This window comes from Ailuropoda melanoleuca, chromosome 1, assembly GCF_002007445.2.
Source record: "Ailuropoda melanoleuca isolate Jingjing chromosome 1, ASM200744v2, whole genome shotgun sequence".
NCBI lineage: Eukaryota > Metazoa > Chordata > Mammalia > Carnivora > Ursidae > Ailuropoda > Ailuropoda melanoleuca.
In genome coordinates, this window is record NC_048218.1 from 24,704,703 (window position 1) to 24,728,215 (window position 23,513).

The 23,513-nt window shown below is 40.8% G+C and overlaps 1 protein-coding gene and 1 long non-coding RNA gene across 4 annotated transcripts in view; one reads left to right on the forward strand and one right to left on the reverse strand.

Annotated features, from left to right (window-relative positions):
• Positions 1-17,572, reverse strand: part of CXADR (CXADR Ig-like cell adhesion molecule) — a 64,932-nt gene extending 47,360 nt beyond the window's left edge. For 2 of the 3 annotated variants that reach the window (XM_019794357.2, XM_002914446.4), the window contains exon 1: positions 17,386-17,568. In XM_019794357.2, coding sequence (XP_019649916.1) covers positions 17,386-17,428 — 43 coding nt within the window. In that variant the 5' untranslated portion in view covers positions 17,429-17,568. Of the gene's footprint in view, positions 1-17,385 lie in introns of all 3 variants that reach the window. The other variant, XM_011218711.3, reaches the window with a different exon arrangement.
• Positions 17,573-17,600: 28 nt separating this feature from the next.
• LOC117801552 overlaps positions 17,601-23,513 on the forward strand; it is a 90,203-nt gene continuing 84,290 nt past the window's right edge. The window contains exons 1-2 of the long non-coding RNA XR_004624193.1: positions 17,601-17,716; positions 18,398-18,491. This is a non-coding gene — a long non-coding RNA (uncharacterized LOC117801552). The remainder of the gene's footprint in view (positions 17,717-18,397; positions 18,492-23,513) is intronic.

Sequence of the window (23,513 nt, forward strand, 5' to 3'; positions counted from 1 at the left end):
AAAACAGATGAAAGATGGTCCATTTCAAAGTAGTGGAGAAAAATTAACAAGTAATGCAACTAAAAGTAGGTGAAAATCAGTTAAGACCTTTTGCTATTAAAGACGGAACTACAACAAAGTGTCTGGGGCCAATCAAACATAGAAACTCAAAGAAAGGAGAGGAAGCACTAAGGAGAAAAAGGTAAGCCCTATTTGTGGAGCCCCTGTGTTTGTGCATGTTGCCCACTCTCTCCCCGGCCCACCCTCTCCCACTGAAAGCATCTCAGCCATTTATCAAAGTACCTCTTACCTGTCACCTCTGAAGTTTTCCCTGTCCTACACAGGCAGTGTTTAATTGTCTCTTCTGTATTATACAGTAACGTGTTCCTCTGTTGTTGGGAGTTGTTTATGGGGCCCATCCTAAGCATGTACACTTTCACTCAGTTGACAGTGTCTCAGGACTTCATCTCCGGAGGGTATGTCCCAAGCCTCATTTACTAAAGCCCCGCAGGGGCACCTGGCTGGCTCAGTGGGTTAATTGTCCAACTCCTGATTTAGGCTGGGGTCTTGAGATGGAGGCCTGCGGGAGGCTCTGCGCTCAGCGGGAAGTCCGCTGGAGATTTTTCTCCCTCTCCCTCTGCCTGTCTCCCTGCTCACACTCTCTTCTGTGCTCTCTCTCTAAAATAAGAAATAAAATCTATACAAAAATAAAAAATCAAACAAAAATAACCCCCAGACCTGGCGTTAGCCAAAACTGGTGAACTTTAAGTGGAGAGCAGGAGCTCAGAGAAGAGGGAAAGTGAAGGAACTGTTTGAAAGAGGACGTGATTGGGGCGCCTGGGTGGCACAGCGGTTAAGCGTCTGCCTTCGGCTCAGGGCGTGATCCTGGCGTTGTGGGGATCGAGCCCCACATCAGGCTCCTCTGCTATGAGCCTGCTTCTTCCTCTCCCACTCCCCCTGCTTGTGTTCCTTCTCTCGCTGGCTGTCTCTATCTCTGTTGAATAAATAAATAAAACCTTTAAAAAAAAAACAAAACAAAAACAAACAAAAAAAAAAAACTCTTTAAAAAAAATAAAGAAAGAGGACGTGATTAATGGGACACAAAACCACCAGTCCTTGTGGGAAAAGCATGAGAAGGAGGGCCACGGGAGACCATGAATCCAGGAAAGCAAAGGAATGGAACAATGATCCCTAGACAGGGGATACAGCTCATAAAAGGCTGAACAAACCTGATCATGTGCTGACAGGAGCAAAGACTGACGCTTATTAATTTAATACTCACATTACCAGAAATATTAGCAAATCTAGTAAGAAATTAACATGTATGTAACTCTATATATGGTTACATTAACATGAGAGAAATTGGACATGAAGAAAAACTTAAAAAAAAACCTTTTATGTGTAAATATTCTAAAGTCACAACTACAGCCGAGGAAAAGTCACTTGTCCTATTTTTCAACTATCCTTAGAACATGAAGCAAAAATAAAAAATACTACATACTGATGCATGGTTTCTCAAAATATCTGGAGTCATTCCAAAGATATTTTTAAAAAAGGGGAGAAAAGACTAGAAAAAAAAGAATTTAAACTTACATTCCAAAAGTCTTGCGTATTTCTTTGATTTCTTGGGAAGGGGTACATTATGATAACTTAACATCAATGGTTATTAATTTACTGATTTTTTTTTGAGAAATATAAAAGAATGTTCTAAGAGTTACTATTTTAACGTTAAGAAATAAACTGGGTAATTCAGGAACTGATATGTTTAAGGGACACGGGGATCAGGACAAGTATAATTTTGTGTGTGCATCTGATAACAAATACTACAGATGCCTGTGTTAGCAATCAAGTCACTAGGATATTCCAATTCCTGCAAAAATGCAACGGCCGGAGCACCTGGCTGGCTCAGTCAGCGGAGCATGTGACTCTTGATCTCAGAGTCTGAATTTGAGCCTCATACTGGGGCCAGAGTTTACTTTAAAAAATAAAAATAAAATAAATAGAAAAACTTTTAAAAAATGCAACTGCCATGCTATTTAGATCATCTCCTTGACCTTCCCTCCAACCTGTGGCAACTTTCCTTTTCACCAGGAAGTTGCTTTGGGATTAGCAATTTTTAAAAGTCACCTAAATAGTGTTTCTAGAAAGGAAAAAGAAAAAAACATTTTAAATATGTTAATATCATAGTTAACTACTGCAACTAGGCCTTTCAATATTGCTGGGGGAGAGAAGAAAAACACTTAGAGGAAGGTAGAAATTAGGCTCTTTGCTGTCTAGGGGTTTTGCTTGTTTAAATTCCCACATGGGCTACCCAGTACAGTATGTTAATATGTACTCAGCTAAGAAAATAATACTTACAGTTAGATAAGTTAATAAGACATGACATTAAGTGGACTTATATGCTTTTCTATGCAGTTTTTAAAATATGAATCTCCAGCTCCCTGCCCCCATCGAGAAAACAAGCAGGTATCCAGGAAAAAATAAACTGAGATGGAAATGGGGAAATCATTATCTTAACAACAAACAGTAACTAACAGTGACTGGGTGCTTATTATGTGTCAGGCATTTTTCAAAAGTGTATACATATTAACTCTAAATTCTCATAACTCTGAAGAAGGTAAAACCATTCCCCTATTTTACAGTGAAGAAGTACAAATGGGGAGAGCCATCTAAGCTACTAAGGGGAGCAAGATACAAATGCAGGCAGACTGGCTGCCAAGCCACATTTATCCTTTAAGTAGAAGTCCACCAGTAAACACCCTTGAACACAGAGACCTGGTTTTAAAAATCACTACAGGGGCGCCTGGGTGGCTCAGTCGGTTAAGCGGCTGCCTTGGGCTCAGGTCATGATCCCAGGGTCCTGGGATTGAGTCCTGCGTCGGGCTCCCTGCCTGCCGCTCCCCCTGCTTGTGCACTCCTCCCCACACAAATAAATAAAAATCTAAAAATAAATACATAAATAAATAAAAATAAAAATCACTATGAATCACCAGGAGTAGGTTTTAGACCCCACTCCAATCACCACGGGTGGAGGAGGCTTTGGAATTCACACTTTTCCTCTGCTATACCAAACTTCTAGGAGACAGAATTTTAGGTAGCACATGGTTCAGGAGTTTGTGTGAATCTTTATTTGTCTGTTTTTAATTTTATTTTTAAGTAATCTCTACATCCAATGTGGGGTTTGAATTTACAACTCCAACATTAAGAGCTGCTAGCTCTACTGACAGAGCCAGACAAGTGCCCCTGGGTGAACTTATTTTTAATAGGGAAATAAATACTAGACTAAGAATCTGTTGTCATTTGTCACAAAACAACAACAAAACCCACTATCATTTTGGACATGCTATTGCTTCTTTAGGGCTTAAACATAAATTAAGGGTGTTGAACTAAAATATCTATTTCAGATCTAAATATGTCCTAATTTTAGACAATCAATCAACCAAGGAGTGTTCCCCTGACATCCATCTCCTCCCCTTCTTCCACAACTCAAAGGTAGTAAGCAGTTCTCATAGCTCACTTAATCATGCAGACATTTCTGACACATGAGCATACTGAATTATGGAAGCAGTTCCGTCCATTAATAGCATGGGCTCTAAAGTCAGATCTGGGTTCAAATTCAGACTGAGCTTACCAAATGCTTGGCTATAGGCAAATTTCCAGCCTTTTTAAGTTAGTGCTTTTCTCCTTTAGAATAGAAATTAATAATGCCTACTCCATTTTAAGAATTAAATAAAAGAATGTATGAAAAGCTTTTAGAACAGTTCCAGCACAACCTGGTATCTTTCAATAAACAGTATCTAATATGACAATTCACTGCCATATTATAAGCCTGTCACTGGGGCACCTGGGTGGCTTAGTCGTTAAGCGTCTGCCTTCAGCTCAGGGAGTGATCCCAGGGTTCTGGGATCGAGCCCCACATCGGGCTCCATGCTCTCCTGGGAGCCTGCTTCTTCCTCTCCCACTCCCCCTGCTTGTGTTCCCTCTCTCACTGGCTGTCTCTGTCAAATAAATAAATAAATAAACATCTTAAAAAAAAAAAAAAAAAGCCTGTCACTTCTACTAGGACATAAATTCCTATAGTATTGAGAAGGTATTTTTTAATCTTTTATCCCTCACACTTAAGCAGCGCCTTCCATACAGGAAGAACTCAAAATATGTTATGTAAATAAATGACTCTGAAATATATCTACTACATTTGAAAAAAGAGCACAATTAGTGACCTAGGCCAAATCTGATTTGGTAAAGGCTTTGAGGAGTTGCAATGGGATATATCTACCTACAGAGGTTGATAATGTGTGAGTAGAGACAGAAGCGACTACTGTTTTGAGGAACTTGGCTCTCAAGGGTAGGAAGAAAGTGGTAGAGTGTGATGGAGAGTCAAGGAAGGGTTGTTCTGAAATGAGAAATGTAGAGCATGTTTATATGAGTCAGAAGGAAAGAGCAAATAGAATGAAAGAGATTTAAAAATACACATAGCAGAACACTCAGAGACTGAAGGATCAACACCCCACAAAAGAATGATGCTTAGAAAATAGGAAACAAGACACTTTAAAGTAAGAATGGAGGGGAATGCCTGGGTGGCTCAGCTGGTTATGGTCGCTTGACTCTTGATTTCGGCTCAGGTCACGCATGATCTCAGGGTTGTGAGATGGAGCACTCCCCACCCCCACCCTGTGCTGCCTGAGATTCTCTCTCCTTCTCCCTCTGCCCCTCCCCCCTCAAGAGCAGGGATGTGTACTCTCTCTAAAATAAATAAATAAACAAACCTTAAAATAAATAAATTAATAGATAAGAATGAAGGAAAGGACATAAGAAGACTGGTACAATTANGGAGCAGGGACGTGTACTCTCTCTAAAATAAATAAATAAACAAACCTTAGTGTACTCTCTCTAAAATAAATAAATAAACAAACCTTAAAATAAATAAATTAATAGATAAGAATGAAGGAAAGGACATAAGAAGACTGGTACAATTATGGATAAGCTCATACACTGAGGTACAGGAAATTAAGGGAATTTGTAACTGATAGCCTCTATTTTCTCTGAGACAAAGGAGGCATACAGCATTTACTTGGAATAAAAGAGCAGAAAAAATGTAGGTAAAGGGTTTCTGGAGACAGGTTCAAGTCAAATATTTGTGAAGAGGAATGGGAAAGGAAGTGGGGGGGTTACAGAATGGTATCATGAATCCAAATGATACAAGCCGGTAGTTGATGAAGCTAGCTTTATCATACCATTTTTTCCTTGTTTTATATATTTGAAAACTTCCATAATTAGGGTGTTTAAAAAAATGATATGGCACTATACGCCCACGAGAATAGCCAAAATGAAAAGAAGCTATGATGAGGATGTGGAACAACTAAAGTCTCATGCTCTATTGGTGGGAGTGTCAATTGGAATGATTAATTCTGCAAATCTGTTTGGCAATTTCAACTAAAGTTAAACATAGGTATTACCTACGGGACCTCAGAAACACCATTCTCAGGTAGAGAAATGTGTACACATGCGCACTGAAACACATGAATGAGAATGACGCAGAAGCATTTTTCACAATAGCAAAAAATTGGGGGAAAAAGTCCAGCGGCAATAAAATGGGTAAATCAATTGTGATAAAGTCACACAACGGAATACCACATAGCAATGCAAATGAATAAACTACAGCTACACAAAATCAATAAACTTTCTAATGTGAGAAGTGAAAGACAAAAAACATATACTGTATAACTGTATGTATATAAAGTGTTAACACTAACCTACATAGAAGTCAGAAGAGAACGAAGAAGTGACTAGGAAAGCTTGGGAACTTGAGATGTGTGAGGATAAGAAACAGAAGTGACTACTGTTTTGAGGAACTTGGCTCTCAAGAGTAGAAGGGGGGCGCCTGGGTGGCACAGCGGTTAAGCGTCTGTCTTCGGCTCAGGGTGTGATCCTGGCGTTATGGGATCAAGCCCCACATCAGGCTCCTTCGCTAGGAGCCTGCTTCTTCCTCTCCCACTCCCCCTGCTTGTGTTCCCTCTCTCGCTGGCTGTCTCTATCTCTGTCGAATAAATAAAATCTTAAAAAAAAAAAAAAAAGAGTAGAAGGAAAGTGGTGAAGTGTGATGTGTGGTCAAGGAAGGGTTGTTTTGTTTGTTTGTTTAAAGATTTTATTTATTTATTTGACAGAGAGTGTGTACAATCAGGGGGAGTGGAGTGGGGAGGCAGAGGGAGGGAGCAGGGAGCCCGACGAGGGGATGCGTGCTCAATCCTAGGACCCTGGGATCACGACCTGGGCAAAAGTCAGACTGTTAACCAACTGAGCCAATCAGGTGCCCCTGAAGGATTGTTTTGAAATGAGAAATGTGGGATAGATTCTATTTCCTGATCCGGGTGAGATTAAACAGATGTTTCTGCTTTGTAAGAACGCTCTCGCCTGAATATTTGTAAATAATGCTTTAAACTTTGTGCTTCTCTATACGTCATACACTTCAGATAAAAGGTTTACTTTTCTTTTTAAAAAATTTTTTAAAGTAAACTCTACCCCCAACATGGGGCTCAAACTCATGACCCCAAGATCAAGAGTTGCATGCTCTACCCACCGAACCAGCCAGGTGCTCCTAAAAGGTTTATTACTTTTAAAGAAATTTGAAAGAGCTGAAGGAGTTAGAGACAAAGGTTATTTTTACTTTGTTTTTGTTAAAAATATAATGTCCCGATGCTTTACAAAATGGACTTTACAAAAAAAAAAAAAATTTTAGCCGCACTGGGACAATAAAGTCCCGCCAATGTACACAACTGTGCACCACAGTCCATGAGCAGGAGCAAAGAAACTGGCCTATAAGATCGATCCGTATCAGAGACAGAACTGAACTCTGACCAGGGGACCCTGGATTTCTGGAGAAATTCTGGTTTTAAAATAACCAGAGGTGGGGTAGAGGGTGGTAGAGCCCAAAGATGTCAGGGATAGAAGGTATGACAGAAGTTCAGGAAGCTAGGTGACAATGCCAACAGAGTTCAAGACTTCAGGAGAAGTATAAAGAGAAGTCTGCTTCAGTAAACTAGAAAGAAAAATCACCGTATTTGAGAGGTCAAGTAACTGCTGTGTAAGAATGTTAGAAGAGGAGTGCATGGGTGGCTCAGCTGGTTAAGCGACTGATATCGGTTCAGGTCATGATCCCAGAGTCCTGGGATGGAGCCCTGCGGGAGTGGGGGCGGGGAGATCTGCTTGTCCTTCTCCCTCTGCCCCTCCCCCCAGCTCATGTTTTCTCTCTCTCTCTCTCTCTCAAATAAGTAAATAAATATATCTTAAAAAAAAAAAAAAAGATTAGAAAAGAGTGAACTGTAAAGTGTAAATCCTAAAAGACCAAAATAATGCAATGATGGGGGAGGGGCAGGACAGGAGTATAAGGCAAGGCATTCCTTGGTCATTGTGGAGAAATAACCAGAACTTTGGTATAAACAGACGGCAGGAGACTCAAAAGTTTGGGGTTGGTACACGAAGTGGTGGGAGGTGAAAGTGGTCTGGAGAAGCCAGTGGGGCCCCAAGAGAATAATCAGAAAACCATACATTTTTTTTTCTTTTTTTTTTAAGATTTTATTTATTTATTTGACAGAGAGCGAGACAGCCAGTGAGAGAGGGAACACAAGCAGGGGGAGTGAGAGAGGCAGGATCCCGGTGGAGGAGCCTGATGCGGGGCTCGATCCCACAACGCCGGGATCATGCCCTGGGCCGAAGGCAGACGCTTAACAACTGAGCCACCCAGGCACCCCAGTAAACCAAACATCTTTATATGACGTACCATTTCTGCTCTGATCCCCAGCCTGATCTGCTGAGAATCATAGCTGGGGGAGTAAGCGCCTGACTCGCTTGTCTGGCCTCAAGCTTGTTAACAGTATCAGAATGGTGTCTTCCTCATATCTTCTGAAGCATCTATCACAACACCTCACCCATATATACACGTTGTATGATTTATTTACCCCCAAATGTCTTCCACAGGAATTGAAGTTCTAAATAAGGAATATTTAATATATGTTATAAATCAGGACCAGGGAAAACGTAAATTATAGTGGAAAGCCAGGGTGAATTAAAAAGGTAAACATGTAGACATTCTTTTCTGTATTTGTTGAACTGGACTGTGACACACCCTTTCCCCATCCTCCTCTCTCTTTCTCCCTCATACAAACACACAGATACACATACACACACAGAAATACTCACCTCAGGAATTTCAAATGCAATCAGAATTAAGTCTCAGCCTTTTTTCAACCTATGTAGTATATTACCTTCCCCACATTCCTTAATACACAGATGCTAAACTCAGAATTCTCTGGCAAAACAAATGCAAAGAGAGTATTTTTGCGTTATAGGTAAAGCAGATCCATTGCCATGGTGAATATTTTCATCACCTTTACAGAATAATACATATTGCTCTATTTTTAAAAACCTGCCTCTGCCTCCTTGCTCATAAAAACCTCAGGCTCTCTTCCTTTAATTAACATGAAACAGTAGAAGTAACTGAGTACTTGGCAAAAAACAAAGCAAATACACATACACAAAACAAAACTCAGGTAAAACATAAAGATGAGATCACAGAAAATTAGAAAGCAAAGAAATAGATATAAGAGCAAAATGAGTAAATATTAACTCCTTATGGAAAATCCTGAAGGTAATAAAGAAAGGGTTAATTACAATAAGAAAAATCACCCCTGTTGTAAGCATGTCTAACTTGACTCTCAGTCTTGCATTAATTCCTTTCTAATATCCCAAAGTGAATTTAAATTTCCCTAGCAACCATCATCAGGTGCCAGTCTGTCCTTATTTTCTACCTTCCCATAAATGCATTTATTTCCCTCACAGGCAAGTTAAAAATGTGATTTTTTGTGCATGTATTTCTGTTTTCTCCCTCATACCTAAAATGTAAATGCTCCGATTTCTAGACTTGTGCTGACCAACAGGGTAGCTGCTAGCTACATACAACTACTGAGCACTTCAAACATGGCTACTGCGATTTGAGATGTGTGTATGTCAAATATTAACCCGATTTCAGACTTAATATGGGGAAAAAATTAATCTTATTAATATTTAATTTGATCACATATGGAAATGATATTTTGTATATGCTGGGCTAAACAAAATGTATTCTTTTTGAAGAACTGTAATGTCTCACAACTCTAGACTCAAATACTTCTACAAGGCATGACCTGCTGTGGCTGAGGCACCCAGGAGTTCCAACTCCATCTAAATCCACCACCCCAGTAACATATGCTTAAGGCAAGCCAGGGGGAAAAAAAAAAAAAAAAGAACAAAATGTATATATTCAAATTAATTTCACCTTTTTTTTTTTCTAAAAAAGATTATTTATTTATTTATTTGTCACAGAGAGAGAGAACGCGTGCGCACGAGCAGGGGGAGCAGCAGGCAGAGGGAGAAGCAGGCTTCTCACTGAGCAGAGAGTCCTATGTGGGGTTCTATCCCAGGACCCGGGGACCATGACGACCCCAGCCGAAGGCAGAGACTTAACTGATTGAGCCACCCAGGCACCCCTCTTTTTACTTTTAAATGTGGCTTTACCAGAAAAGTTTAAATTACATATGTGACTTCTATTATAGTTCTACTGGACAGCACTGCTTAGACCAATGTCACAATTTACTGGACTTAATTCCTATAAATGAGAATAATACAAAATGTTCTTCCTACCCAGAGATTGTCAGGAGAGCAGATTCAAATGAGGCACTTATAAAATTGTCATAAAGAGTAAGTAACATCGGGGCACCTGGGTGGCTCAGTCTATTAAGCATTTGACTGTTGGTTTCAGCTCTGGTCATGATCTTAGCAGGGGAGTCGGCTTGTCCCTACCCGCCCTCCCACCACTGGAGCCCTCTCTCTCCCTTAAGTTACATAGTAACAACTATGCATTTTGGCTCACTGTGATGATCTATATTTAGTGACTGCAACATATTTATAGCATTGATTCAAATTCCATGATAAAGTTATATAAATAATGCATCTATTGATACTTTTTATTGCAAAATATAAATTTAAAACTTGTATAATGTTGTGTTTTTTGAAACAAAATATGTGTATGTTTACTGAAAAGAAAAAAGGTACAATCACTTTTCCAGCCTAGAGTTACCAGTTCATTCCAGAAGTATCAGATTCCACATTGTACAACCAAGTAGTTAGAGATTCTTCTCAATTCTTAGGTACAACAACCCAGGGCACAAAACACTCAAAAGTTTTTGTCTGGCCCATTAGGGAAAATCCCCATGGGAATCGTCTAGTATTCAAGAGTTCAAAGCTCTCTTCACTGGGGAATCCAAGTGAGACCGAAAGGGTCAGCTACAGTCACTAACAATTCCACAGAGATGTGGCTGAACACATTTGGTTCACTGTATCTGAATGTGTCCTGAGATTCCTTGAGAGCATGTGATCTGTGCAGCCAAACTACCCCTCCTCTGGAGAAACTTATAAAACTCACTCAGAACATAAATTTACACTATGGGATGGTGAAAAAGTAACCACAATTAGTTACTTGAAATCTAAATACATTTTTACTTCTTGGGAGTAAATGAAATCAAAGTCATTCCCATTCCAACTTGTAGAATACCTTTGAAATAATAAAAGTGATTTAATAGTTTCAAAGGAAATTTGTATTGTCTCAGTTAACCAATTAACACTGGTTAATTTGACTGTTAATCCTTTTTCTCACCAACTATCAAAAGACAAACTAAACCATGCCATTGATCTCACACCTACCCTAAAAATAGACTGTTATTATCTCCCTCCCTTAGCCTACCTTCCCTTTGTCAACAGGGCAGGCCATAGTCTTCTCTTCTACAGCACACTGCTAATTAAAATAAATTGCAAATACTGCTGAGTCAAGTTAAAGCCTTTAATGCTTAAACTCTAATTGGCTAACTCTTTATTTGAAACCTGGAAGAGTGAGTCAATGAGGTGAGGGAAGAAAGGTGACAGAAAAGGCCTGTGGGAAAGCACAGAAGAGAAACTGTCTCTTTAAGTCACCATTTCGCTACCGAATGTAGAAACATTTTCAGCTTCCTTTGCATTTTTACAGAGACAGTAATGGAGTCAACAGAGTGAACAAACTACAAAGCAATACCAATAATAGAGCCCCAAGAGATCACCAAACCAAACCATGAGCTCCGAGCCAGCTTCCTCAACAGATCACTTCATCATGCCAGGGTGAAGCTTTCCCAACTCCCTCCCATGCCACCGCTTGTCATTTCAGCCTCCCAAAGAAAGTTGAACAGAAAATAAGGTAGGGAACCAGCACCAAAAAAGGTTGCTGCTTTTTACTGATACATACCACCACACTCTTAACAGAAACCAGTCTAATTCCAATACCAATCTAACAATTATTCCAGAATATTAGATTTTTCTTAAAAAAAAAAAACATGATAGATGAAAAACAACAGGATAAAGCCATAAGTTCATTTTACTTAGATAATTTTTAATTATGTCTGGTACTTTATCATTTTAAAGTCCATATCCATTCCTCTCTGGGCACCAAATGAACCAAATTAAAAGTTCCCAGTATCAATTCTTGCCTTTATTTCATTACACCTGGTAATGATTTGTATATAACAGAGGAAAGATAGAAACAAGGGGACTGGGAGAACAGGCTGCAATAGGAAATTAAAATAAGACTGAGTGTTAACACAAATTCACTCCATTACCGAACGCAGAGCAAAGTGGACAAACGTCAAGCTGGCCTGTTCAGGATACTGAGCCCAGCTCTGCTCACCTCTTCCATGATGTACCTACCTATTCTTGACCTGACTCTCTTTCCCTCTAGGTCTTTTTCTCAAGTCAATATACAACAATTCCTGTCTGGAACTATTTTCCCCATTTATTTCATTAACAGGCACTGTGCACACACTAGGAACGAAATAAGGAATAAACAGATAATCCGTGACATCATGAAATGTACAGTCCGTTGAGGAAAAACAATTGTAATAAAGGCCCACTTGATAATCCTCAGAACACGCTCCAGTAATGTAATGTGCCTGGAGCAGGGGAAAGTTCACTTATCCAATGCCAACGAAGCTACTTCAACTAAGAGATGCTGGCATAACCTGGACTCTGAGTGGTGGCTGGTGGGATACAAGTGACTCAGAGACTGACTGCATGTAAGCAGATGAGAGAACAGGAAGGTAGGGTATCCAGATTTCTGCCTGGGCATTTTCACAGCTGAAAAAGCCACTTAATGGGAGAGGGAACCGTGGTTACGTAGACAAGTTCATTTGGAGGTGCCTGTGGGAAGTCTAATCAGGGGATGTCAAGTGGGGGTTTCAAATGATGGGAAAAAGCTTGGAAGACAGACTAGAAATAGATTGGAAGCTATCAAGGCATAAATGCTAACTGAAGCCATAAACTGAAGAACCCCAACATGTAAGGTACAAGGAGGAAACTGGGTGCACAAAGCAAAATGAAGAATAAGGTTCTAGGTCTGGTGGTTAGAAGTTATGGGAGTCCCTATCTGCTGGCTTCTACTTGATCCCCTGGGTCTGCTACTCTCCCTTGGGATGAAGGTCATATGTGCAACGCTTCACTGTCAAGCCAACAGCAAATGCTAATAAGTGTTTCTCTTTCTTTACTTACCTGATGCCCACTCCTTAATCTATGAAAATCTAGCTTTACCCACTACAGAAACCACCCTCCCTGTGGAATCAAGAACTTCCTGAATGTTCCCAATAGTCTCCTAATGGTAAGACCCATTGACCTCGTTTCTGCACCAGTTTCTGGGACAACCCTCATCCCACAGTTCTACATCCCCCACATCACTCCTTATTGTTCACCTTCTGTGTTATTTATTAGATGTTGCTGTGCTCCAGTGTCACATTTCACCATCTCTCCTAGTCCTACCAGCTTTTCCTGGTTAACCTTACACAGATGGCACTTATCAGCAGCGATTCTCAATTCTCTACCACCAATCTTTGTCTCTTTCCTGAGATCCAGTCCTTTGACTCAACCCTTCTACTAGGTATTTTTTTTTTTTACCTCCCTTCCCCTCAGGTGCCTCAAATACCACCTGTCCAAACTTAAGCTCGTTGGTCGCTTCCCCTAAAATGTGTTCCTCTTTTCTTCCTCTGCAAGTCAGTGACTTCACTCGAAGTCAGGAATCTTACTGCTTCTCTCCAACTACTTCTTGCAACCAACCAGGTATCAGGCTTCAGTCCAATTCCCTCAAAACAACTTTTCAGATTAGAGAGGAAGCCCAACACCCCTCAGTTTTTCAACAGGGACTGCTTATGTGTACGTCATCCCAGATAGCTTCCTGTGTTAGTGCCAGACCCGTTGGTTGTACCTGCCTCCAGGACTGCTGCCGAGTTAGCATTGAAGAGAATAATCTCAGTGTATAATTTCACTGCTTTAATGCCTCCACAAGCTTCTTAGTGCCACCATGGAGGGTGGTACAACTATCTTTCATCTCCTACTAAGCTCTTGGCATAGCCTTAGAGCTTCACCCACCCAGAGTGTGGTCAGCAGTGACATCATGAGGAACTTGTTAACGAGCAAAATCTCAGGCCTCACCTGACTTATGAGAACGACTCAGATACACATCAAAAGTTCGAGAAGTGCTGGTTAGATGCTTTAATGAACTGAATTTCTCACCTCTCAAGATACATGATACTCTTTCAGATCTTCATGCCTTTGCAAAAGCTGTACCATCTGCTGGGAATGTCCTATCAAAACTTTGCACCTTGCAAAGTTCTATACTACTGTAAGGGCACCCAGCACAGGCACAGAACATAGCAGGCAATAAATATTTGAATAATTAGGTCATGTAATCAATTAATTAAAGGATGAGTCTGGCTCCAGACTTGCAGGATCTGAGGTACTAAAGCACATTCAGGTGGAATGTGAACATTAGGCAGTTGGAAGTAGTGGCCCAGAATTCAAAGGAGAGGTGGGCTGAGCTGGCACTATTTTTAAGTCATTAGCAACTATTTGGAGGTTATAGTAATGGATAAATAAGGTCACCCACATTTAAGACGGAGAGAAGACGACTATGGACCAAATCATGGGGAAGGCTGGTATTTAAGGGACCTACTATGAAGTCGGTGAAGACAGGTTAGCAGGATGGGAAAGAACCAAAATAGATATCAAGGAGCTCCAAAAAGATAAATGCATTTGGCACACGGTTACTGTTACTCTGGCAACTGACATGGAATAGAACAATGAGATCAAACATAAAGAAAAAGTTTAACTTCTTTAGACTAACAACTGAATGAGACAAGGCCATTGGAATGACCACTACAAGGACCATCTTTATTTGATGAGAAGGGAGAGACAAAGCGAGCTGGAACTGATGAGAGCTACATCATATACACAGGCCTAGTGATAAAAAGGCTGCAAACTTTAAGTCACACGACATTTGCTAAACATCTGCTATCTGCCACATACCATAAGCTAACACTGGGACTATAACAAGAACACAAGTAATGCCCCTGCCATGTGACCTACTGCAATGAGATAAGCTGAGTAACTGAGGGACACCCCACAACAAACAGGGTAAGGAGCCACTGTAAAGTGGCTTGCCTTGGAGGAGGGGCAACATTTTTTTAGGTGGTTGGTATAATGGCCAAAATGTAAACAGTAAAAGAGGTAACATATTTTTTATGCAAAGGAAGACTCCAGGAAAGCAAAATGATAAGACATTTCATTTTGCTCCATCATAACTGAGATGGTAGGATCCCTATCTCGACATACAAAGCAACTGAGGCACATAGAAAGGACAGAGGCCTGCAGCCATCAAATGGTTAACAAGTGGTGGGGAGACAAGTACTTTTTAGGTTCATTCATGTTGACAGTGTGAGAAACAGCATCACCCCAAACTTTAACAAGATCCCCAGGTGATGCTGATGTTGCTGGTACATGGACCACATGAGTTCGCAACACCCCCCTGAGCCCTGGTTCCTCGTGTTTTCGTAATAGTGTCTGAAGCATTCAACTAAGATCAAGAAATTAAAGGGCTAATAATAAGAGTCTTCAGTATTTGGCACATAGTCAAACCAACAGCAGGTTCTTACTACATAACAGATAACCAACCGCTGATAGAAATTCAGGAGTTCAATTAGAGGTAACCCAAGAGGAAAGTGGCTGCTTTAGAGGCAAAACAGCATAGTGGTAAGAGCAAGGATTAAGGAGGAAACTTGTGATTTTGGCAAATTAAGTTATATAACTACTCTATGCCTCAGTTTCCTCACATGTACAACAGGGATCATTATAATACATACCCTCCAGGGTTGCTAGGTAGATGGAGTATATTTAAAGCCCTTAAGAGCACCCTGGCATTTAACAACTGTTCAACCAAGGCTTTAATTTTACTACTATTGCTACAGCTCTACCACTACTGCCACTATTATTACTGGTAGAATGACTTGCTATTGGGTAGGTAATAAAATGCATCAAAAGGACTTCCACTAGCAACCAGAATACATGACAAAACTCTTTATAACCCATATGGAAACAGATCTAGAGAAAAAATAGTACTGCAATTTTTTAATATGTAAGTCTCCTCCACTTTGTTTTGCCAAATGTAGAAGCCAATCTTGTTACCACTCAAATTGAATTCATAGCAATGAATGCCTAAAATGGCAAGAGTATCTGAAGAAATACTCAAAGCCATACAGCAGTAACATAGCTTTCTGAGTTGTTCCTAAGCTGGAAAACTGTAACCAAAAATAGTTGTCTTGTTAAGCTAAAGACAGCAGTCCTTTCATGAGAAGTTCACTAGCCTAGTATAAGGTTTATGAGTAGAATGACTCTGTACGTACCAAAAATACCCTCAGCTGAGATTGTACCTAACAAAGTGAGGTGTCCAGAAAAAATGAACTCCAGACAATTATCTGGAACATCCCCAGGGGGAAAAAAAGTCCTCTACATGGTTTATGTTATTTCACTTTTCTGCTCTAGATGTAGCCTAAAATATATTTCCTAGAGAGAACGTGCATTTTCCACTTCAACTTCAGTTTAGTCTTGAACAAAACAAAGGTGGGAATGTATCATGTAAACTGGTTACTGACCCTTCATCTTTTCCGGAAGCTTTACTTCAGAAATTTCACCCAAGTCTAAATGATATGTATCAAAAAGGTGGAGGTGGTGCTATACATCGAAGATTAGACTTGTTAATAGAATGTTGATCCCATGAGTAATGCTCACAGATGTGGCATCCAACAATGGAATTAACATCTCAACAGGAAGCAGAGAGCCATCCCAACAAAAAGGGCCACGCGATCCTTTGGAACACTTAAAAAAAAAAATCTTTCCAGAGACTACGCAAAGTGTGCCTCTTGAGGGTCGCACCTATGGATTTTTTTTAAATTAACCATTTGGTTCTAAACGTGGCATGTGCTTGCCTTGATAAACAAGATCAGCTAGTAAAAAAAACACTGCCATGAAAACAGATCAGTTTTTTAAAGCGTCAAATGATTAGGCCTTCTAATGGTCCACGCATTTTTGAAATGCCTTTTTTTCCCTCCCGAGAAAGGCGCAGTCGAAAAATGTACTTGGCGAATCCTTTAGGAATTGCCCTGTACAAGTCATCCCCTCTTATCTTCAAAATGAATTAACTCATCATAAACGCAAACCAAGGTTACGAATTTCTTTGCACTTTGCTCCGGGACTGCAGAAATCATGACCACATTTTTGCAGGAACCTAGTTTGGGTTTCCAACCGCTTACTTTGTCGAGCTACCTTCTAGTTAACAGCTCGTGCTTGGGCTCGCCTCTCCTATGAGATCAAGAATGTTCAAGCTACTGTTCTTCTCGTGCTTGGGCTCGCCTCTTGTACGCGATCAAGAAAGCTCAAGCTACTGTTCGTTCAGCGCCTCTTTCCTAGAGGTAGCCTGTAAGATCTGAGGCACTGAAAAGCTCAGTGTCTATTTAATCATGGCGTTTGTAATTCAGCCTCACCGCCTGGACTGCTCAACACCTGGAAACTCGCAGCCCAAGGCTTCTGAAATCTAGTAACCCTGAACGGACACGACACTGCGGCTAACAAGGGAAAGGGCAAGAGCAAATAAAGCAAAGCTCGCACCCGCAGCAAAGAATGGTCTGGGAAAAACGCCAGGCGCACCCGGCATGCCGCGCCCGGGGAGCCCCTCCACTGCCGCCCCTCATCTTGGGGCTCGGTCCCGACTACCGCCAACTCCCCCCTCCCCCCGACATCTCACGCCCCCGCATAGCTCCCTTCCGAGCCGTTCCACCTTCCCTGTTCGCACGCCTGGCTCCGCAAAACCACCCCAGTGCAACACCGCCCGCACGGCCACCACTGCCGCAGCGCCCCCAAATCGCACCCGTCCCCTCCCCCACGCCTCATTGTTCCCGGGTGGCCTCAGGCAGCGAGCGCCCCAGGGCGGTGCCGGCAATTGGAACCCTAGGAACCAAATTGCCCCTCACTCACCCGCGACTCCACACAAGAGGACGAAGCGCAGCAGAAGCGCCATGGTGGGGGCCCGGCCGTGGGCGGTGACTGAAGGTAGGCGGCTCTCACCCGGGGTCTCAGTCACCCGGTGCCTGCGCGCTCCCGACTGGCTGGCGGCGGCGGCACCTCGCACCCCCGTCCCACCCCACCCTCGCTTGGCAGGTGAAACACGTCACTTCCGGTAGTGACTGAGCCCCGCGGCTCGCGCCGGCTCCGCCAGGAGCGTGGGGTTACCATGGCAACCAGCGCGGGCTGCCCTAGGGATCTTGGGGAGTAGGAAACTCCCGCGCCAGCTGCGCTCCGCGTTGGGGTGAGCAGGCAGCCCTTCGCCCCAAGCAAGAGCCGGGGTCCCTGCTTCAGTGTCTTCAGTTAAATCGGGGTTTGTGCACAGCCCCTCTCCCCAGACAACTGAAACGGCGGTCGCGCCCTTCCTTCAGGGTGCGGCCCGGGATCCTGAAGGGCGGCAAATGTGGTTGGCCCCGCGGGCACTTACTTCGCCCTCCCCTCAGGGTAGTAGGGAATGGAAGGGGGGATTCCAGACACGCTTCCCACCTCTGGCCGTTTGCTGCGAGGTCTCCCACCTAAGGCTCTGGGGAAAGCGAACTGAACAGCACCTCCCCCGCACCCCCTTGGCATTTTCTCCGATTTCATTGAGTCGTTGGGCTGCTGTGGAAGGCTCGAGAAGGCTTTTCCCCATCTCCAGTAATGACTGACCCCCTAAACTGCAGCTTCGGATTTGGGGAAAATACCTAGGCTGGTTTTTTGACCCTTTGTAATTCAAAGGTTATTCTCGCCCTAAAATTGACCATCAAGGACCAGTGAGCTTTAAAACTGGGGTTAAGTAGGGGTGGTTGGTTAAAAGGCTGGAGGAGGTGTTGGGAGGACCGGGAAACTAGAGATTTTTGAATCGCCTGGTCAACCTACAGTGTCACTTCCTGGTATCCTCCATACTCATTCTTGTGTCATTTGTGTTCTTGGTTGCTCTTTGCAGATAACGTTTATTTATAACTGCTGATAGACTTTGGTGTTCTCGACAATTCCATATCAGGAGTGAATTAGAGGAGAGAAGCAGTGTGGTGCAGTGGGTAAGTTCTTGGGTCCCGAAATGGGACAGTTAACTGGGCAAGTAATTTGGAAATACACCTAGCTATGATTAGATAATGCTCAAAAGGAATGTTTAGCACTGTGCCTGGCACATAAATACTCAGTGGAGTGGTAGCTAATAAAAAAAATGTTATTGGAAAAATTCTTATTATTTATTGAACCAGCAAAGGAAAGCAAATCCGTTATTAGTAAGATCAAAGTTGCTCAACTGAAATTTAGCCTGGTGGTCTGCTATCCTGACTGCACATTAAAATTACCTAGAGGGGTGCCTTGCTGGCCCAGTCAGTGGAGGGTGGGACCTTTGATCTGCAGGTTTGAGTTCCAGCCCCACCTTGGGTGTAGAGATTACTTAAAAATAAAATCTTTTAAAAAAATTAAAATGAAATTATCTAGAGGACTTTTACAAAATACTAATATCTGAACCCCCAGTCCAGCGATCCTGATTTAACTTGTCTCCAATGGAATCGTGACTGATCTAAGAAGAGTCCAGAGTAACTGCTAGGGATTTCCTATTAAGGAAACAAAAATTCTCCTGGATATAATTGAAGGTATAAAATATTTGGAACTTAAAATTTTACTCAACACATTATACTTCATGAAATTAGACAAGAGTAAGTATTAAAGTTATTCACATCTATTTCAGACTTACATAAAATTTTTCTACTTTATCACTTAAAAACAGCACAGATTTATTTTAAGTGTCTCTTTTAGTATAAATTAAACTCACCCCTCATGGGTTATCTCAACCACTTACTAGAGGAAATCTTTTGAAATTATCCAAAAGGATTTTTATCTTAATCCCTTTGCTTCTGGTACCTACCTTTCTTTCTTTCTTTCTTTTCTTTCTTTTCTTTCTCTTTCTTTCTTTCTTTCTTTCTTTCTTTCTTTCTTTCTTTCTTTCTTTCTCTTTCTTTCTTTCTTTCTTTCTTTCTTTCTTTCTTTCTTTCTTTCTCTTTCTTTCTTTCTTTCTTTCTTTCCTTTTCTTTTCTTTCTTTCTTTTTCTTTCTTTTCTTTCTTTCTTTCTTTCTTTCTTTCTTTCTTTCTTTCTTTCTTTCTTTCTTTCTTTCTTTCTTTCGCAATCCCTACCTTTTGCTTCCTTCTGTGGTAGGCATTTTCATACCTATCAATCACTTATCTTACTCTGAATATTTCTGGAAGGCCAAAAAGGCACATTATTCATCTTCGTCACTCTTGGAAACCAGCTTATAGTAGGTTCTCTAGTATTTGTTGAACTGAATATATTCAATTCATATATTGATATATCAACATATTAATAAAAAGTATTTAATATGCATACAATAACAAATCATTACATCTCGATATATCTTTTTAGAATATACTTTTAAAAATGTAAATTTTACAAAATTAATGTTTTATACTCCATTAGATTACTGAACAGAAATTTTTCCAAGTGTATCATCTCCAAGATTTAAGTAACTTTGAAAGGAGCAATTTATCTTATTCGGGAAACTAATTCTTTATACAATTATATTAAAGCTGAGGAAAAAAAGAAAAAAAATTAAATGGAGTCATCTTTAGACTTTGGTTTGTAACTACATTATTTCATATAAACAGCAGCTTAAATTATGGAAATATCTGAAACTTCTTAATGACACCTTAAAAAACCTTTTTGTCTATAGTTAGCTTGGAAATTATGTCTCCTGAATGCTGTAATGAGATAATCTCATTAATGCTGGATCATGCATATTGATTGATATTTTCAAACCAAGGTAACAGTAGTGCACAGCCATTAAATGAATTGTCCTATCTTAGTAAAGCACCAAGCACTCCACATTGTATAGCTTCCGAACCAGCAGGAGGGTGATTCTTGGTCTGTCAAGAAGGTGGTAATTGTGGAGACGCAAACAACTATGGTTAATATAGCATTTGTTCTTACAAAGATTTCTCAGCAGTAATGGATTTGTCAACGCACCAAGAGATGATTAAAATCTTATGATCACATTCAGAGATTGACTTATTCTTAAGAATTAAAGGATTTTTACCTCTTCACAGCCAGGAATATAAAGGCCGTGTAAAGCAAAAAACTTTCTTTCATAGGTGACACTGCTCATTTTTGTACTTCTTAAAAATGATAATGCTGTTCTTAAGAAATGACGGTTTCTGGGGCGCCTGGCTGGCTCAGTCGGTAAAGCATGTGACTCGATCTCTGGGTCATGAGTTGAAGCCCCATGTTGGGCATGGAACCTATTTAAAAGCAAAAAAAGGGGAGAAAAAGGAAATGAAGGTTTATCACAGCGTGTTCTACTTACAATACCTAGAGCATGGGTTTCACGGGTTAATACCATCCAAGTCATCTGTCTACCCCTGTGCAAATGAATTTATAAATACATACATTTTTAGTTTTATGCCGTGTATATAATATTTAGAAATCAACCCTTAGCCAGTGACCTAGAATTTTTTTAGATTCCTAATGTTACAGGATTTTTTTCTCCGTCGGTGCCCGCGGTTCTTGGTCACGCTGCTTTGAAGAATGAAGATGTAGACCAGACAAGAGAGGTGGGCAGCAAAGCAAGGTTTATTGAGTGATAGCAAAGTGATAGCTTGCTCAGGAGAAGGGAGGGGACCCGAGAGGGTTGCCATCAGGTTTCTAAGTCTTGGGGTTTTTATGGGTTTGTTGGAGGGCTGTTTTAATCTGATTAACCCTTCCTGCGCCTGTCATCCAATCAGGTTTTTGTCATCTATCTATCACAGAAAAAAGGGTAGAGGGCTCCTTCCAGGGTTGGTATAAAATCCTTTTAAGGGTGGTTTCCTTTGCGGGGGGAGGGGCTTTGGCCCTGTGTGCCTTTCTTCCAGTTATTCTTCATCACTAATAATGTGATTCCAGAATGAATACACCGAAGTGGTAAGTTTAGGGGTGCCTCGATGGCTCAGTCAGTGGAGTTTATGACTCTTGATCTCAGCGTTGTGGGTTCAATCCCCACATTGGGTGTAGAAATTGCTTAAAAAAAGATCTTTAAAAAAAATGAGAAGTTTATACAGAACAAAATTGAAGATTTTATTGATGGCCTTTTAACTTTCTTATCCAAGAATAGTCTCTATTTGTTCCGATTGCTTTCTTTGTTTTGATCTCTGTCAATTCATACTAGTTGCTTTCCTCCAATTTCTAATTCATTGTTTTCTGCTCAAAGTTTAAAATAGGGCAGAAAAAAAGAAGCATATTAAAAGTTCTGGGCTTGTTGGTGACTGGGTCAATCTGGGGAGATCACCAGTAAAATTACTTTTCTTTTTAAAGATTTTATTTATTTGAGAGAGAGAACCTGAGTGCGCACAAGTGGTTGGGGGGCAGAAGGAGAGGGAGAAGCAGACTCCCCGCTGAGCAGGGAGCGTTTTTCCGGGCTTGATCCTAGGACCCTGAGATCATGACCTGAGCCAAAGTCAGATGCATAAGCTACCCAGGCGCCCCTACTTTTAGAAATAAACAAACAAAAAAAAAACCCTGTTATCTATCTGGCACTTGAGTGTCAACACATGGTGGGCCAGCTTTTTTTTTTTTAAAGCAGGATCCAGGCCCATTGTGGGGCTTGGAGTCCTAACTCTGAGATCCAGAGTCACACATTCTACCCACACCCCTGGGCCAGCTTTCTGGAAGGATGGCTGGAATAGCACGGAGAGCATTAACTCTCGTATACTCTGTATATACAATACAGTGCATCTGTTTGATACCCCTTGTCCAAAGACCCACTTTTACCCACCCAGTCTTAGGCCAAGCTAGCGCAAGGGGTGAAGGTGGGAATCTCAGTTTTTAACTTTTTCTTAAACTAACTTTGATCCAATCACCCTGTTTCGGTTCACCTCATCCCATTCTCAAATGTGCCTGATGCTATCAAATCCTGAAACTCTCTGAAGGTTCACTTCAGACCACTGCTGGGTTAGAATTCAGCTTGCCTTCTTTCTTTCTTTTTTTCTTTTTTTTTAAGATTTTATTTATTTATTTATCTAGGCTCCACACAAATTTGTGTGTTTAATTCTCCATCTTTATGCAAAAATCTGTCCTCAATTGAGGTGAAAGTTCCCGGTGCATATTGAAATCTTAAAATCTGAAGAGAATTAACATGTCTACTCTTCTCCTGGGTAATACAAGGATTTTAGACTGGTTTATCTTCCTGTCAAATTCCTCTCCTAATTTATATTGTAATCCAGTGGTTTTGTTCTGTACATCTTATAAATTATACATTGTCATTTTTTTTTAATATAGCCAATGTTTAACTAATTCATCTACATTCTTTTTCACCATTTCTTCTTGCATATCAAACCATTTCTAGGATGATTTTCCTTCTCTCAGAAATATGTCTTTTATAAATTCCTTTACTAAGGATCTCCTTAAGGTACATTTTTTTTCTGTTTGCCAGGGATTTCCTGAACCTGAGAGAATTCCTGTCATCTCTCAATTCTGGAAAAAACTCAATATTCAAATTCTTGTAGAATATTGTTTTTTTCACAGTCTCTAAGGTGTGCCCTCCGAGATGCCAATTAGATGTATGTTACAATTCCTTACTCTATCCTTCACATCTTATCCTTTATCATTTTCATGTATTTGTTATTCTGAGCTGAATCCCAAGTAATTTTTTCAGTTTTATTTTCCAGTTAACATCTTTGCTCTTCAGTTGTGTTGAATCTACTATTCAATTATCCAAATGGTTTTTAATTTCAATTATATTTTTTCATTTATAGGTATTTAATCTTTATTCATATTCGTTTGGTTTCTTATTCTGTACTCATACTTCCAAATATTTTTCCCCAAATATATATATATATATTTTTAGCTTTTTTTTATTTGTCAGAGAGAGAGAGAGAGCGAGCAAGAGGGTTCACACAAGCAGGGGAGAGGCAGAGGGAGAGGGAGAAGCAGACTCCCCACTGAACAGGGAGCCTGATGCAGGACTCGATTCCAGGACCCTGGCATCATGACTGGAACCGAATGTAGACGCTTAACCAACTGAGCCACCCAGGCGTCCCTCCCCAAATATTTCTTATATTTCTTT